The 17,789-nt window shown below is 44.3% G+C and overlaps 1 protein-coding gene and 1 long non-coding RNA gene across 3 annotated transcripts; one reads left to right on the top strand and one right to left on the bottom strand.

The window, feature by feature from the left end:
- The first annotated feature begins 873 nt into the window (after positions 1-873).
- On the top strand, positions 874-17,507 carry LOC121992745 (disease resistance protein RPS2-like). 2 transcript variants are annotated; one of them, XM_042547297.1, is made up of 2 exons: positions 874-3,625; positions 17,155-17,507. In XM_042547297.1, exon 1 carries the CDS (start codon positions 983-985, stop codon positions 3,623-3,625), a length of 2,643 nt encoding a protein of 880 aa, XP_042403231.1. In that variant the 5' UTR covers positions 874-982; the 3' UTR covers positions 17,155-17,507. The 2 variants fall into 2 exon arrangements, with proteins under 2 accessions (XP_042403231.1, XP_042403232.1); XM_042547298.1 differs by lacking the exon at positions 17,155-17,507 and adding an exon at positions 4,433-4,729.
- On the bottom strand, positions 7,337-8,532 carry LOC121992746. Its single transcript, XR_006114990.1, has 3 exons — positions 7,836-8,532; positions 7,536-7,750; positions 7,337-7,396 (listed from the first exon to the last, which is right to left on the bottom strand). It is a non-coding gene; the product is annotated as an uncharacterized LOC121992746 (long non-coding RNA).
- Positions 17,508-17,789: the final 282 nt, after the last annotated feature.

Raw genomic sequence — 17,789 nt, 5'->3', positions numbered from 1 at the left:
GTGGGCATATCTGACACGCTATCATTATTTTAGACAAATTAATGATGGATAATGCTTGGTAGGTAGAAATAATTTATTATTTTTTGAGATGTGTCAGTCTGGCTGTAGGAATCGTATTATAAATTTGGATTTTGGTCGCCAATATGCGGTTAATATTTTTATGGCAAATGAATATTTGAAGGTATGATTGAATGGAACAGTATGCAAAGCGAGAAGCGGGCAGAAAATTAAAATAATTAAAATTTATCTTAAGCATAACATAATTGTTAAAATTATTACTAATTTTACCGGAGGAAAAAAATAAAATTATTTTGAATTTTAAAAAATTAAAATTTGGGTTAAAATAAAAAAGAGCTCCTTATTTCTTATTTTTATTTGTTTTAAAATTATATATTTTAAATAAATATACATTTTATATTTTAAAACTACCCTCATTGACTTGTGACAACTTAGTCAAAGTCGTTCCAGCATCGAGCCAAGTAATTTCCCCAAAAAAAATTCTAATATGATTTAGTTGATTTTAATCAAATTAAAATAATTTTAAAGTAATTTTATAATATTAAAAATATTTTTAATTATAATTAATGAGAAATTTTGTTGAGTATATGAAAATAATTTTGATAACGGAAAATAGTGCTGGGTAAACTAAAAGTAAAAAAAAAACGTGCTCTTTATAATTAATAATAAATAATTTTTTTACTATCTAAATAAATAAAATAAAAGTAAAAAAAACTACTTTGGAATTCTAGCAATAAAATTTATTATTTAAAAAAAAATATAATTGCATTCTTACAAGTTATTAATTAATCTGTATATAAAATCGGTAATGTATTTAACAATTTGTGTTTGACTATAATCTTAAGTACAGATCGAAGCAGCAGCCTTAAGATGAACCTCAATAGCAACTTCCTCCCCAATCCTCATTCCTCTTCTTCTTTTTCTTCTTCTGCTTAATTGCCTTCCGATTGTTGCAGAGTGAATCATGGAGTCCATTCTATCGATCTTGGATTCCATCTTCCGCCCCGTGGTGGCCTTCTTCACCCGCACCTTCGGCTACGCCATGTCCTGCGAGCAGTACATCGAGTCGCTCCAAAAGGAGATGGGCGAGCTGCGGAGCAAGCGCGACGACGTCAAGCGAGAGGTCGATCGCGAGGCCCGCCAGGGCATGGAAGCCACCAACGAGGTCATGCTCTGGCTCCAAAACGTCGAGCGCCTGGAGGAGGAGGCGGCGCGCATCACGGACGACTTCGAGACCCACTACGCCAACCCGGCCGCCGATGACTCCCGGTCCAAGCTCGTCGTCAGCTACCACCTCAGCAAGCGCGCCGAAGACGCCTGCGGCGAGGCCACCGTGCTCAAAACGAAGTCCCACTTCAACAAGGTCGCCGATCGGCTGATGCCGATCCGCTTCGAGGAGCGCCCCAGCGCGCTCACCGTAGGCATGGACTCAATGATCGAGCAGCTTCGGAAGGCATGTGATGACGATGTGGGCGTCATTGGGATCCATGGCATGGGCGGCGTCGGAAAGACGGCGCTCCTCAACCGGTTCAACAATGAGGTGCTCGTCCAGGTGGCACACCTCGACGTGGTGATTTCAGTCAAGGTCACCCGTAATTTTGACGTGGAGAAGATCCAACGCGAGATCGGCGACCGAATCGGACTCTCGTGGGACGAGAGAAAGAGCGACGACGAGCGGAGCATGGTCCTCTTCAAGGTGCTCAGCAGGATGCGTTTCGTGCTGCTGCTGGACGACCTGTGGGAGCCGCTGGACCTCTCTATAGTGGGCATTCCCACCCCCACCGGCGCTTCCAAAATCATCCTCACCACGCGGATCGAGGACGTTTGCGACCGCATGGACGCGAGGAAGATGAGGATGGAGTGCTTGGAATGGGAGGACGCCTGGGAGTTGTTTGAGAAAAAGGCTGGGAGAGGATTGGGTACGCTCCTCCGTGGCGACCCCGACATCCGCCGCCATGCCGAGGACCTTGCCCAGCGATGCGGTGGACTTCCTTTGGCGCTGATCACGCTCGGACGGGCTATGGCGAGTAAGCGGACCGCCAAGGAGTGGCATCATGCCGTCACGACGCTCGCCAACACACCATGGCATCTTCTGGGCATGGAGGAGAGCGTTCTACAGCCTCTGAAGCTGAGCTATGACAAGTTAAACGATGACAGATTGAAAACTTTCCTTCTTTACGCATCTTTACTCATGAACAAGATGCCAATGCACAATGCCACCGTCATCAATTTGTGCATAGGGGAAGGAGCAATCAACGAGTTCGATGACCCAGAGGATGCTTACAGCAAGGGGTATCACCTCCTTGGAGTCTTGAAAGCGGCGTCCCTACTTGAAAGCAGCGGCGATGACTATGTGCAAATGCATCCTTTTGTCCGCGCCATGGTGTCGTGGATCATCTGTGAACATGGGAAGAAGGATGGAAAATGGCTGGTGCAAGTCGGTACTGGACTAGCTGAAGTACCTGATTATGAGAAATGGGAACATGCAGAAAGGGTCTCATTGGTGTCCAATGAGATATGCTCATTGCCCGAGGATCCTTACTGCCCAGAGCTCTTGACGCTTCTTCTAAGTCGCAACTATGAGCTAAGCAAGATTCCCAACAGCTTCTTCCTTTCCATGCCACGCCTCAAAGTCCTGGATCTGTCTCGCACTTCAATCAAGGAATTGCCACCTGAAATTGGTAAGGTGCTTACGCTCCAACACCTTGATCTTTATGAAACAAACATTGCATCGCTACCAAAAGAATTGGGCAATTTGGTTAAGCTCAAATCATTGCTGCTTTCAAGCACTCCTCTCCTTAAGGAAATCCCACATGGAGTGATTGCTCGCTTCACTGAGTTGCGAGTTTTGTCTATGAATGACAGCTATGGTAACTGGAGAGTGAGTTCCTCTGGACCAGGGATTAACTTTGAGGAATTGGAAGGATTGAAGCGGCTAAGATATCTTGATATTACCCTGCAGAATGCAAGCACTCTGCAAAGGTTGTCACGGGCTCGCCGTCTTTCCATGTCCACTCGTTATCTGCATATAAGAGGTTGTCTTGGACTAACGACTATTCATTTACCTTCTACTTCTCTTGGGAGATATATGAAAGGCTTACGGGGCCTTCGTATATCTCAATCTAGCATATTGGAAGAAATAATAGTTGGTGGTGGCAGTACTATTGGTGAATGGTCATTGCTTCCGAACTTGCATGTTCTTATCCTCCAGCATTTGCTCAAAGCAAAGTTTGTCTTTAGGGATCGGAATTTTCAAAACCTTCGGTTCTTGTATGTTTGGTACTGCATTGGTTTAGAGCAATTGGTCAAGTTTGAAGATGAACTGAGCGAAGGGCAAGAATCTGAAGTCATCACTGCCTTTCCCCATCTCAAAGAGTTGCATCTTGCTTCCCTACCAGAGTTGAAGAGCTTAGGAGGTGAAAGAGTGCTGGCATTCCCCTGCTTGAGAGTTCTTGAGGTGAAGGAGTGCCCCAAGCTCAAGGAACTTAGTATAACTGGAGATGGACTGACACAGATCTGTTGCAAACAAGAATGGCGGGATGGATTGGAGTGGAAAGATGAGAAAATTAAAGAAGCTCTCTTTCCCCTTTTTACACCATTACAGTAGGTAAGTGAGGTTCACTTGACCATTTTGTCCATACATTCCACATTCTTCTTTTCTTAATTATCTATCCAAAGCTGTGTTTGGCTATAGTGATCTATCTGATATTACTCTTTAAGTAGATAATATGTTAGTAGTTTTACTTGATAGCTGGGATAAAGAGATTTCTTTACGTGTAAGAAAAAAAACACAATTCAAGACGAGTTAATGTGCAACACTTGGAAGTCATATATAGGCTCTTTATAATTGACATAACATGTTTCTTTTATTCTGTTTTCAGATTTCTATTATTCCGTTTGGGAAAGAACAACATTTAATCATTAATGGTATTTATAGTAGTGCCTAACTATGAAGTTTAAACTCTGAATTGAATTTTATCATTGTTTCGAATTGCTATTTTAACTGTATAGGTCAATATTGAAATGATCTTCCGTATTGTCTCTTAATTATCAGATCATAATGCTTAAGGAATTATGAGATTTGCCACTTGAAACTTTGTTCCATTGACCCTTTACCATTAATGAAGGCAAATTAAGTTTCTTAAGGATAGTGTTTAACGACAATGCAAAAGCTGAGAATTTTGTACCTGATCTAAGTTGGATTGCTTTCGGCAAGTACCAAAAAAAGATATGAACAAAATGTTCATATGTGCACACAGAAGTTTTTTGTTAATCTTTATGTACCTTTTATCATTGACATTATCATCCTCATCGTTGTAACCATGTTACTCCCAACTATACTGATTAGTTTGGATAGTTTCAACGTTGGTTGTCCACTGTCTAGCTGTTAAGTAACTCAATTTTTTTCATCCAGACTTGTTCTCAATTTTCTTCTCCTTTATCGTTGATCCTATCTGAAGGCGTGACGTTGGAAAGCCAGGGATGTGGCAGTTCCGCTAATTGGATGAAGACCTCGCTCCTATCTGCAAAACAAATCAAAACTAGGGAAGGGGTCCCTGGCGTTGACCCTCCAACGCTCAAGTTAGAAACAGAAGGAGAGAAATCGAAAATAATAGGGACAGAGATGAATCTTGCCTTTTTCCATACCTATCATACTCTTTTATACCTGTTTTAATGACCATTCATATGCTCTTGTTTAATGATATTAATTGCAAACAGAAGACATCTTTGTCTTGACTTCTCCGCATTCAAGGATAAATGGAGTGTTCTCTTTCTCTTATTAAGTATCCGTCTTTTCCTCTTTTATCATATCAGTTTATTACACTGTCAATGGCATACCCCGAGCCTGACGGGTGACCCGCTCGACCCGCTCTCCTATCGATCGGGCTGACCAGACGCTGTTTCATCTAGACGCCCGACCGGGCAATAGTTCCTCTGATCGGCCTATGTAGCCCCCTCTTGCTCGGGCGGCGCGGTTGAACATCTGAGCCCTAACGTTGACCGTTTTGACTTTGACCTCCACCGTGACCGTTGACTCGTGCTAGGTGGGCTCCTCCTTACTGTCGCATCACAAGCCTCCCCTTTAAGTCTAGTCGAAAGAGGCTGCAAGTCCGACTGACTGGACAAGCAGATATGTCTTCGGCGACTTTAAGGTCCGTTCGGCCCATATGTTTAAGTGGCCAATCGGATTGTGCTTTGTCTTTAATCGTTGATCGGCCTACAAGCCAATGCCGCTTAGCTTCATTTTATCGTTGTTGGGTTCAGCCCAGTGACCCGTTCTTTACGTCGATCGGGACGATGAGCAGCAACACTTGGCACATGTTTTCCTTTTCCTTATGCGTCCTCGAGCGAGCTCGATCTTGGCTGATGCCATCCAAATTTCTTGAAGACCGTGTAAATCCCTGATTGTTATGGTCGAGCACACGTCCATACCTTTTTAATTAAGCTCATTAAATGCTATCAGGCGACCGAAAGACATGTGCCCCTCACTGCCGCTGCACGCTCGATGTGACAGGCGGATATTCTCTTGCAATGAGGCGTGCACTTTTTCAAAATCAACTATGGGATCTGCTTCTAGGTTTCCATATGTCACGCCCCGGAGGAGTCTCTGTCCGAAGAAATTTCGGCAGCATCTCCCCTGTACGGCGGACAATCTGAAACTTTTCTACAAGCACTATATACCTCAGCCACATGCGGCTGGAATAATAACAATAAAAGAAAACAAACACCACGCAGTTAATATCAAATTCAGCCTCTGGCTGACACAACCACGCAGTTAAGAATAAAGCAGCCCACTCGGCTGTACCAAAACCAAAACTCAAAACTGCTAGCCGGCTAGACTTACACAACCAATAACATAAATACAAAATACCACATAACAATGTCAACACTCCAAAAATAAAACCAGAGTACAGAGCTAAACAAACTGATACATAAAACAAACAAAACATACGTGAAACCGATAAGTCTTCTGATGTGACGTGGGGACCAGAGGATGCTCAAGCGACACCATAAATAACACGGTACACGAAAAGATAGTGTCAACGGGGTGAGTTCAACAACTCAGTGAATACCATGGACGTGAGTAGTAAGATATATCTAACAACAATAAACGACACTTCCTAATCATATATATAGGAATATCCGAAAGGTAATCGAGGAAGTGTACTCACCGAGAACTCTATCCGCATAAAAGGGTCACAAACCGAAGTGTCAATAATCACGTATGCAGTCAGTATCGATCCAACCAAAACGTGCGAACAAACGTGAAACACAATCATAAGAATATAAATGCATCGATGCGTATGATGCTAATGATCGTCTGGTCACCCCCGGCGCTCGATCATCTCACACTGAATGGTGAGGCCAGGGTGGGTGAAAGTGCACTCGTCATCGCTCGATGAGTGAGAGTGGACGGGATCTATCGAGTACTCCTGTGACCCCAAATCATAAATGGGGAGCTCGATGCTCAACTCCGACACGACGATGGCGGGAGGTATCTCTGGCCTACCGAGTCACCGACCAACGGAGCCAAACAGAGTCCACCGTCAGCCGGCTACTACGCTGCTACACTAAATGCCGGAGCCAAACAGAACGGAACTGTCTCCCTGCTACCAACAGCAGAACCGCCACACACCTGCCTGATATACCACTAAACCATGAGTGGGGGTGTGTGCAGTACATGTAACTGGCGATGGGCTCAACCATAGTGGAGCCGAGAATCGCACAACATGCAATCATGATGCATGTCACTATGCATAACAATAACTGATCAACATAACCATATCCATATATGTATAATATGGGTACCACAGTATCAGTGAGTCAAATCCACGAATCTAGGGTATACAGATCCTCTATGGTATAACAACCTAGATCCTAAACATATCCTCCTTCCATAACATATGTACCAACAATATACACAGATCAAAGAATCAGAGTCTAGGTACACGAATCATATATGATATACAAATAGAGGTACACAAGTCAGGTATGGTATAAAAACCTAGGTATCAGATAATCTAGATACACCTGCCAGAAATAAAATCCAGAACCTAGTCCTAACCTCAGTAGAGCATGATATGTCACTCTAGAAACTAAGGTACTCATGGTAATAAAGTACTCATGGCAATAAGATACTCATGGTAATAAATCACGAGATATAAGCACGGATACATAACAAGCGACAAACCCAACATGCTATGGATATCAAACAGTGACATACCAAAGACAAACATGTTCATTGTTTGCAGCTATAAAGTACTATGTATATCCAAATGACGATATCATAACAGATAAGTCAAGAGGTACCCGCCTCCGATAAGAGTATCGTATCCGGTCCAATCCGACATCGAGATGCTCGTCTCGCGTCAAAGTCCTGTGTCAATAATATATATACATTTTTATTTAGCTAACAATTCATTAAATAGCTAAATAAAAATCCGTACGACTAATTTAGGGTAAAATCCTAATCACATCATCCAACCACAATACGTATCCAAATTCCTGTACCATACCTCAAGCTCAACTGCTGTTGAACACAGAACAAGGTGAGCTGATTGCTGCTGAAAACAAAGTATACCACAACAAGATCTCCTTGCTGCAGTTTTTTCCCATAACGCACCACACTTGGTTGGAATCCTTCCTACCCAACAGATCAAGATCAACCCCACAACACTTGCCAGCCCGAAATCAGTAGAGCAGTAATGCTACTGATCGAACCTGCAACCCTCTATAAATGGAGAACAACATTTAGTGATGATCCACGGTAGATATAGGACAAGAACATAACACAAGATAAAAATCTAAACCCTCACCTGGCTGTCACATTGCCAAATCACTACTGCTTTGATCGAAGCTAGGGCACAGAGAAACAGGAAGTTCGTCGACGGCAAAGACAGCGTTGGGACCTAGGGTTGAAACCGGCTGCAATGTCGCTAATATGGCCTCACGAAAACAACCATGGCACCAAAGAATCAAAACCCGTGGCACCTCCCTGATGAAGTCGCTGCTGCCTTGGTTCGGATTCGGCAGCAAGAGGAAGTCTAGGGCACAACAGCAAGCTTGGCTGCTTGCTACTAGAAGTGGCTCTACATTGTGGCTCGCGGCAAATCGGGGAAATCGTCACCAGGGATCTGAGCCACGAACCCAAGAAAAACTTGAGGAGAAGAGACTCAACTTGCTCGGCGCCGGCATGGTCAAGGCCAAGAGGAGGCGGTCGGCAATGGCGCGCAGAGGAAGAACTAGGGCACAGTGAGGAGAATCCCCGGTGATAGTTGGCTGCTCAAGCAACGAACAAGGCGGCGGTCGGCGCGCTGCAGATCTAGGCCACCACGGCGTCGGTTGTGTGGCCGACCCGATGAAGAAGACGAAGAGAAGAGTCGAGTGCAAGCTAGGGCAGAGGGAAATGGCCGGTCGTCGGCGCTGCACATTGGAGAGGATCGGAATGGAGAGGAAGGGAAAAGGAAATCGCCGGTGTCGCATGGGTTAGGGCACGGGGTCGGGGGAGATCGGGAGAGGGAAATGGCGTGGGAGAGGAGAAGAAATTAAATAAAAAGAAAAAGGAAAAGAAAAAGAAAAGGAAAAGGAAAAGAAAAAAATTAACTTTTCCTCACTTAAATGGGGTAGCCTAAACAGGCTTTCCTGGACCTCATTTTTATCCCCGTAAACTCATCCATACGAGTTCCGAAAAATTCCCGAAAAATTTCTAAAAATTCCAGAAAATTCCCTTATTAATATTCGCCTATTTTCCGGTATTTTACACCATAGCTTTGGATCGGACGACTGAGATCGATTAGCCGCGAGGTTTATAAACCTCGCATGCGTCGTCGTCTTCCTCACTCTGCGTCTTCGTCTTCGAACTTTCCAACGACACTACGCTCTTCTTCCTTTCCGACGATCGTAGCGATCTCTCTAGTAAGCTTTCTGTACCCTTCAGCCGGATCTGTTCGTTGTTCTTAGCATCCTTTCTTTCAATCGAATTTTTTTATTGTTTCTTGTCGACGTTTATTTCCGATGACAAGCTCCTCTCAACCTCCCGTCTTCGTTCTTGGACTCTGGTACACGTCCATCGAGTCCAGTTCGACGGAGGCGATGCTCAGAGTTTGAGAGCTGCTTTTGAAATTCCCTCTGATTATCAAATCGGCCTTCTTTCGGCTTTCGACCGCCCGAACGAGCCGCCTTTGGGTTTTGTATGCTTCTTGAGGGACCAATTTACCGCCTGTCTGCAGTTCCCGATCCACCCTTTCTTCTCTGCCGTTTGTAAATATTTTCGTATTTCTCTCCATTAACTAGTGTCGAACTCCTTTCGGCTGCTGTGCGGGGTCGTCGTTTTGTTCTGCCTGCACGACATTCCTCTTACTCCTCAGCTCTTCCACTATTTCTATTATCCAAAATTGTCCAAGTCGGGATTTTTCTCTTCCAAGCCCGAATGGGCCTAATCTTCTTTGACAAGATGTCGTCCTCCAACAAGCATTGGAAGGACTGTTACTTCTTTGTTCGTTTTCCCGAGCGGCCGGACTTTCCGACCAGGTGACAATTAGAGGTGTCGAACCCTCCCTAGCTCAAGAAATAGAAGAGTCGCTCGAACTACCTCCATGCAGCTTCCAGCTTGGTTGATCAGAAATACCATATCCACAAGTTGTTGCTGGATGATGTCCTCTACGTGTTCGTCCTGAGCCCGATCCGCACCAGGCTTACGTCTAACCTAGGTATGCTCTTTCTTTTCCCCAACTTTTGAATCTAACTAATTTTTCTTCCTTTTGTGTAGCTCGAATCATGTTGCGACCGCGTCTGGCCGGCAAGTGTAAGCCTGCGGACGCAAACATCAATGCCGCGGTCGTGGCCGAGTTGGAGAGTCGCGGTCTGCAGCCGGTAGGTTCCAACGAAGATCTGTTCGGCGAGGCAGAGGGAACTCAAGTGCTGGGGAGCTGTGCTGGAGGAAGTCGAATAGCCGCGAGCGATGCGGTGGCTGCAACAACGAATCTTTTGCCTGAACGGCTATCCATGGTTTCGATAACGATCGCTTCGGAGTCGGCGACTTCCGACGAGCCCCTGCGACACCGCAAGAGGCGCCGAGCGGAAGGGGGTTCCTCTCGATCTACGACTTCCACCTTACAGACTCGAGCACCGATCGTCTCCCGACCCCCTTCCGAGCCGGGCGAAACCTTCGCGCCTGCTCCCGATCAGGGAGTCGCTGTGCTCCCAGGCTCTATATCTTCCGATCGGACACCGTCACTGCTCGGTTTGCCTGAGGGATTAATAGCTACACCGTCGGTCGCCTTTCTGCCATCCCCTTTGTCGGCGGCACAAGTGTCCCACATTCGACCTGGCATCATCGCCTCATTCGGCTGGGAGGGCAGCGTCAACCCCGTCCGCTCCGAGCGGCTGACACCACATAACGACAGTCATTTATCTGCCTACAGATGAGTGGCGTGCCTCGGATAGCGCCGAATCCCAACCCCTTGAGCACCAGATAATTATCCAGGGGCCGCTCCTCCAGATATGGGCCGACGCTAGGGCTCGTGCGGCGGTCATGCCTCCGGAGGCACTTGCTGACAGTCATACCCAGATGTCCACTGGGGTGAGCATTTTACTTGTATGTTCCAATTTTTTTTCGCTTGGCTCTAATACTTTCCTGGGTTCCTTGCAGTATTGGGTAGAGAGGTTGGCCATCTGTCAAAGGCTCGCATTTTTGGAGTATGAAGTCAAGCAGATGTATGCCCCGAGCGGTTAGGCAGCAGCTTCTCAGGCGCAGCTGGAACAAATGAGCGCCGAGATGGCTCAATTAAGAGCCGATCTGAGTAAGAGCTCTGAGCAGCTGGAGGCGGAGAAGAATAAAGGCGCCGAGCAGGCTGCACAATTGGCTCGGCTTGATAAACAGGCCAGCTCCTTGGAGTCCAAGCTTAACTTGGCCAACACTAGGAAGCTCCGGGCCATCGAGAACTTGGAGATCAAAAATAAGGAGTTCCAGGTGTTGGCTCAAAACCTGAAGGATGTGGAGACCTCGCTAAACGTTGAGAGGGAGAACAGGTCAGCCGAACACTCCGCTACGAAGACCCAACTCAACATGAAGAGTTGGCCAAGTTAAAGGAAGAGCTGAAGGCCTCCCGAACGGCCTTAGAGACTTATCAGGGAGCCGAGTCGAGTTGGTTCGATCTCATGAAGCATGCTTACATCCGCTCGGACGCTTTTAACTACAAGGTCGCCGATCGAGCACTCCGTCTATTCAACCTTGCTATCGACGGGATGCTCGATCAACTGAAAGAAGGCGGCTACCTCCCCTCTGCTCTGACAAGCAAGGTCATCAGTCGGGACAAGCTGACTGAGTCGCTGCACGACGATGTTTTGGATTTTTTGAAGTGAGCTTGCTGAGTTATTTTGTATTGCCCTTTATGTGCTTGTAGGTTTTATCAAAGTATTAATGGATGGTTGCCCGTTCGGCAGACCTTTTTATTTAATGTCAATCCTTTGTTCTGCGCCATTCGGCTTTTCCTTTTCATATTTTTTAGATGTTTCATTGCGCTACTGCTCATTAGTGTGGCTCCGTGGCCCACCGATCGACATCATATTAATTGCCTAGACAAGCCATTTTTCATCGGTCTCAGGTTTACAACTGTTGCTTGGCTTTTGATATAGACGCGGAGTTTAAGGTCGCCGCCCGACTGTTGAATGGTGTAGCCGGGGTTTTAAGGTCACCGCTCGACCGTGACAAGGGTTTAAGGTCGCCGCTCCACCGCTGATGGCGACGAGGGTTTAAGGTCGCTGCTCGACCGCTGATGGAGACAAGGGTTTAAGGTCGCTGCTCGACCGCTGATGGCGACTAGGGTTTAAGGTCGCCGCTTGACCTTTAACTTGGTCGATCAATTCAAGAGTCTGGAAAATTTTCGTTGTTTATTTATGTTTGTCCTATATCCAGAAGCCATATACACAAGTACATCTATATTTAGTTACGCACCTCTCACCCGGCTCTGAAGGGTTGGAGATGATTCGCGTTCCATGGTTGTTCCGTTTTCCGTCTTCATCTTCTAAATAGTATGCAACTGAGCGAAGTTTCTGTATGACCTTGTAAGGTCCCACCCATGGCGCCTCGAGCTTGGTGATGTCCCCGGCCGACTTAATTCTCTTCCAGACTAGATCGCCGGCTTGGAAAGATCTCGGGATCACCCTCCGGTTGTAGTTTTGCTTCATCTGCTGCCAATATGCCATTAGTCGAACGACAGCTTTATCCCGCGCTTTATCCACCAAGTCGAGCTCTATTACTGCTCGATGTTTCCCTCGTCATAGAATCACGTCCGGTCGGATTCTACTGCAACCTCCACGGGGAGCACTGCTTCTCCTCCATATACCGGAATGATGTTACGTTGGTCGCCTCCTTTGGAGTCGTGCAAAGTGCCCACAAGACACTCGGGAGCTCGTTGACCCAACTACCCCCAGCGTGGTCGAGCCGAGCTCGTAAGCCTCTAAGGATCTCCCGCTCTCTGTCCACTCGGACGCTCTCTTCTGTCGGGGTCCAAAACAGCTCTCGGTGTAAGGGGATCGGCGCATGAGGGGCTTCCCTATAGGTGTCAATCGGTATCTTGTTCGCTCCCGAATGGAAAGTTGTTCCGTTCGATCCCCTCGCTCAGCTTGGCGACCTGCTGCGGAGGCTGCAGGCTCCTGCGTTTAGCGATCGGCCAGCGCCTGTTGTTGCTGTTGCTCTAATATCTTCGTTACTCGAGCCTGTATTAGTACGTCGCGATCCTCTTGTGTCAGTGTCACTATTGTGAGTCGTTCAACATTTTCCATCTTCTCGTTCATATGTAGACTACGTTCCCACAGACGACGCCAACATGATTCTGTCCGAAGGCATTAAGTTGGAAAGTCGGGGATGTGACAGTTTCGTTGACTAGATGAAAACCTCGTTCCTATCTGCAAAACAAACCAAACCAGGGAAGGGGTCCCTGGCGTTGGCCCTCCGACGCTCAAGTTAGAAACAAAAAGAGAGGAATCGAAAATAATAGGGACAGAGATGAATCTTGCCTTTCTTCATACTTATCATACTCTTTTATACCTGTTTTAGTGACCCTTCATATGCCCCTGTTTAATGATATTAATTGCAGACAGAAGATATCTTTGTCTTGGCCTCTCCGCATTCAAGGATAGATGGAGTGTTCTTTTTGTTTTCTCTTCCCTTTATTACGTATCCGTCTTTTCCTCTTTTATCATATCGGTTTATTACACTATCAATGGCATACCCCGAGCCGGACGGGTGGCCCGCTCGACCTGCTCTCTTGCTGATCGGGCTGATCGAATGCTGTTTCATCCAGACGGTCGACTGGATAATGGTTCCTCCCATCTGCCTATGTAGCCCCCTCTCGCTCGGGCAATGCGGTTGAGCATCTGAGCCCTGACGTTAATCGTTTTGACTTTGACCTTCACCGTGGCCGTTGACCCGTGCCAGGTGAGCTCCTCCTTACTACCGCATCAATCGCCATTTTGTAAATGATAAGGAAAAATATAATGTAGATGTTCCCTATCAAATACAATGTACAGTTACAAAGCGAGTGACCAAGAAGCTATGCACGTGCATGGACCTTTGCTAAGGATCAAGCAAGGCGTACTATTGTAATAAAGAAAGAACTTTGGTTGGAATTAATTATTCTATCAAGGTTTTAATTGTGTTTTCTTAATATTACTATTTAATAAGAATATAACATATTTTTAGGATTGAGGGATCGAGTGTAAAAAATCTACCTTCTCCTACTCTCAAGTGACTAGTCTTTTTGGGATGGGATAGCGTCATCTTTAATTTAACATGGAACCAGAGCAAGATGCCTATGTCTTTGAGCCATGATGAACATGAGGAGTTGTGTAGAAGTTACAATGTATTACACCCGCTAATCCTGTATGGATAAATGCAATGGTCCATTATGTATATATTTAGAAGGGTGTCTCCCTCTTATATCTAGTCATTTTTAGATGGAATATATTTCATCTCAATTCAAACCTACTAACCTCATGGAACTGAAATAAAAATTCATCATGATCCCAAATTCCATGTAATATATCAAGTATTAGAAATGGGGTTAGCACAAAAATAAAATAAAATTGATAAATGGACAAACTCAAATTAACACTTGACCTTTCTTCATCTCTTCTTTGTTTTAAATATCATTAAGGGTTCAAATTCATCACCATTATTTTATTTCTCATTTGTCTTTTGTTCAAGATTTAAGATGAGATTGTCTATCTCTATTCTCTTAGAGTTAGTGTCTCTTCTGGCGGTTTATTATTCTTCCAAAGTAAAATAAGATAAACTCTCGTATGGACATTTTGTTTAAAATTTTCAAAATAAATGGGTTTTCAAGGTAGTTCTCAAAATACAGAGAACAAAGAGGAAGAGAGCTCTTGAGGGAACTTTAATTTTACATATAGAATTTAGAGGATGATTGTTCCTTCCGAAAGCGGAGAAGATGGAAAGCTAAGGATGTGGCTGAAAGTTTGACGGGACGAAGACTCCATGCGATCCTGCAACACAAAAACGTCAGTGCCGAGCCGGAAAGGGGTTCCCAGCGTTGGCCCTCCGACCCTCAAGTCAGTTTCTAGCGATGTAGAGAATAGCAGGAATGTTGTAGCAAAAGCGTGTAGAGTAACAAAGTTGCGCATATCTCTTCCTATAGATGGGAACCCCTTTTATAGTGTCACTATAGCGTCTATACACGCATCTCCAAGCGTGTGCACGTTTTCCCAAATGTCCTCTAAAAAGAAAAGTCAAAAAGTGTCCCTGACATTTTTCCTTAAGTGAGTATGCATATCTCTGATGTGCCAGGCTGAAAGCTTCTACCATACGATTTGCCTGCAGAACATGCTCTATCGTTACTGGCACCAATCTCCAAAAAAGTACGAGAAGATGCACAGGTGGGTCCCGCCGTAGGCCAACCTGTGGCCACTCGACTGGTACACGCCCCGCTCGGCAGTACTGCACCATGTAATCTCCCTTAGATTTTCCGTTGTCGGAGGGATGCCTCTAATCCGGACGGACACGCCGCCCGCTCGGCGGGGACGACGGCCGTGGGATGTAGTGTCCGTCTGTCTCTTAACTTTATACTGTCCGCTTGACTTTGCTTGCCCGTTCGGACATGCCGTTCGTCCAACCATAACTGGCTCGTTCGGCCGACCTGTAGCCAGCGTCTTGTTGACTTCGACCTCCACATCAACCGGTCTTCCTCGCTTTGGCCTATCTCTGGTGGGACCCTCTTTGTCACCGCATCAAAGATCAAGACATTTAAATATTTTTTCATGCATGAAGTTATGCCTTTTGAAAAAGTGAAGTTAGTGGTATAGGAGAGTCGTAAGCAAAACACATGACAACAAGTCATCCTGTAGACACACATTATACAACTAGGATTGGTGTAACATCCATGTGGCACACATAGGCAAATTAGCAAATGAGGCTTGTGTGACGAATATGAGGCTTTGTTGGTACCCTATGCAAGTTTGCATCATAGTGAATCTATTAAGGCTTATTTTATTGCTATTTATGAAGTTTCCCACCACCTCAATCACCTCATGGGAGAGCAAATTAGCTAACCTGCAATGCGTGCACCAACAACATGACTTTGGTCCAAGTGGTGTGACCTTGTGACTCAACGAATCTGAGTGAACCAATGCCTCTTTCTAATGCTATTTGGACCGTCCATATGATCCAAAAGCCCAATCATCCATATGATCTAAAGACCCAAATCAAGCCCAAAAGACAATGATGGACCGTAGGAGGGGGCGGGGTGGTGACCACCACCTCCCCTCAATTTTTTTTTAAAGAGGGGTTTAGTACATAGTTGACTCTACCACCCCCTCAAATATTTTTTAGAAGAGGGGTTGAGTAACTAGTTGACTCACCGCCCCCCTTGATAAAATGTCTAGCTCCATCCTGATCTAGTTTATATAAGGAGGAAACCAAGCTTGTAATAGTCACTTCTAATTCAAGAGAATTCACAATAGCAATCTCTCTTCTCCCTTATGACAACAAATTTCTTCCTCCATATGGATAGAGTTCTAATGAATTGAATTGTGCGTTAGAGTAGACTCAACCTTATTTCTGAGTTGAGTGGACTAGAATCTTCCCCTCTACAGTGCAGGGTGCAGAAGAATAGACAATTTCTTTGTTTCAATTCATTGGAGGTGCAGAAGAGTAGACAAGTCATCATGCTGACTCGTAGACAATTTCAATAATTTCTTCCCTTTTAGATGATTGAAACCCTATGCTCACAGGTCTACCCTCTATTAGTCCCAACTTTGAAAAATGGATAGTTCTTTATCTCTTCCAATATCTCGTCTCTCAAATAGAGGTTAGAGTTTAGTCACCCCTTTGACATCCTTACCTCTTCCAGTATATTTAACTTTATCCAATCTCTATCAATATTAACTCCTCTTTTTAAAAGCAGACACTAGAAACCTAATCTATTTGATTGTGCCACCTTTCTCTAGTTGTTGTTATCTTATCAAATTTGAGATCCTATAATATGTTAATTTTGATAGCGAATCAAAAAGCGAGACTAGCTCAAGTTTTTTGAAGATCATCATCAACTTGGCCCTTTGTAGGCATTCTCAATGTCTTGAATCATCACCAACTTAATACAAACCATTGCATCATCAGTCTCTGAGTTAGTACTCTGGTTTGCCTCATCTCCATCCTTTATAACCAGGTTTGCATGTTTTTCCCCTTTTATGAGATTCATTTTTATGAGATTTTGTTATTGTATGTAACAAGCTAGACATAATTGATACTACAATTTGAGAAATTGATATTTATTCGAGTTATTATTTTAAAGTTATTAGAGTTTATAGTTTATATGTTACAAACTTTAGTCCTACATTGGGTACTTAGTTATCAGGATTAAACTTCAATCCTATTACTATGATGTAATGTTTTCCTTTTGAACTAACAATCATACTCTGTTTTTCCCTTTCAACTATAGCATGTTTAAATGTGAAAAAAAAAATCAATAATACTTGATTCAGTATTCCACAATTACTTTTCTGCTGAACCATAATTATTCCTCAAGCATTTAACTTAGGTTGTTTTTGTCTCTTTTTTTTTTGGTCTCCCGTATGATATTTCTCTCTGTGGATCTCACTACTATGTTGGCATTTCAGGTAACTGTTTTTTCTCAAGGAAGGGTGGATATTGCAGAACCAGAGAAACGTTTCATGAGTCTTCACATCTGGATATTGCAGCAATTGATTCTTGATCTATTTCTTTTCCCTCTTTCTCCTTATTGTTGTAATTGGTGAGTCCCGTGGAGTTTATTAAAATTGTTGAGTGGCAAAATGTCTTTTTATCCTAACGTCATCTGTTCAAACTTTGTGTCATCTTAGAAAATTTTCTATTCTCATAGGATATTTTGGTCGGAAATGATCCTCTCACATTTCAATTTACATTTACAGTATCTCACTGTACCTTAAATTTCAGTGATAATAATTCAGCTGTGGTCCATGCTCAGAAGGTTTCTGCCAAAAGACTTGTTTTTGTATGATCATTTCAGGTATTGCTATACGATGGCTGACTCTGATCTGATGGTGTATGTTGCTTTGTGCTTAGTGAATTTTGCAGTCAGATTCTAAATAAGACCACCCTAAGGTATGTTGAGATTCACAGATACCGAATATGATAAAATCTATTGAACACTTGTTTTCTGATCATGTCCTGACAGAAGAAAAATATTCTCTCCTTTTAGGGTTGAGAACCTTATAATTGGAGAACAATTTGAAGATCCAGCACTTATTTCTGT

Source organism: Zingiber officinale, chromosome 6B (genome assembly GCF_018446385.1).
Source record: "Zingiber officinale cultivar Zhangliang chromosome 6B, Zo_v1.1, whole genome shotgun sequence".
NCBI classification, from domain to species: Eukaryota; Viridiplantae; Streptophyta; class Magnoliopsida; order Zingiberales; family Zingiberaceae; genus Zingiber; species Zingiber officinale.
The sequence above is the reverse complement of the archived record's forward strand: the minus strand, read 5'-3'. Positions and strand labels throughout refer to the sequence as shown.

Bases quoted from the DNA above. Each gene is read 5' to 3' on its own strand.
- LOC121992745 (XM_042547297.1), top strand. From the start codon at position 983: ATGGAGTCCATTCTATCGATCTTGGATTCCATCTTCCGCCCCGTGGTG.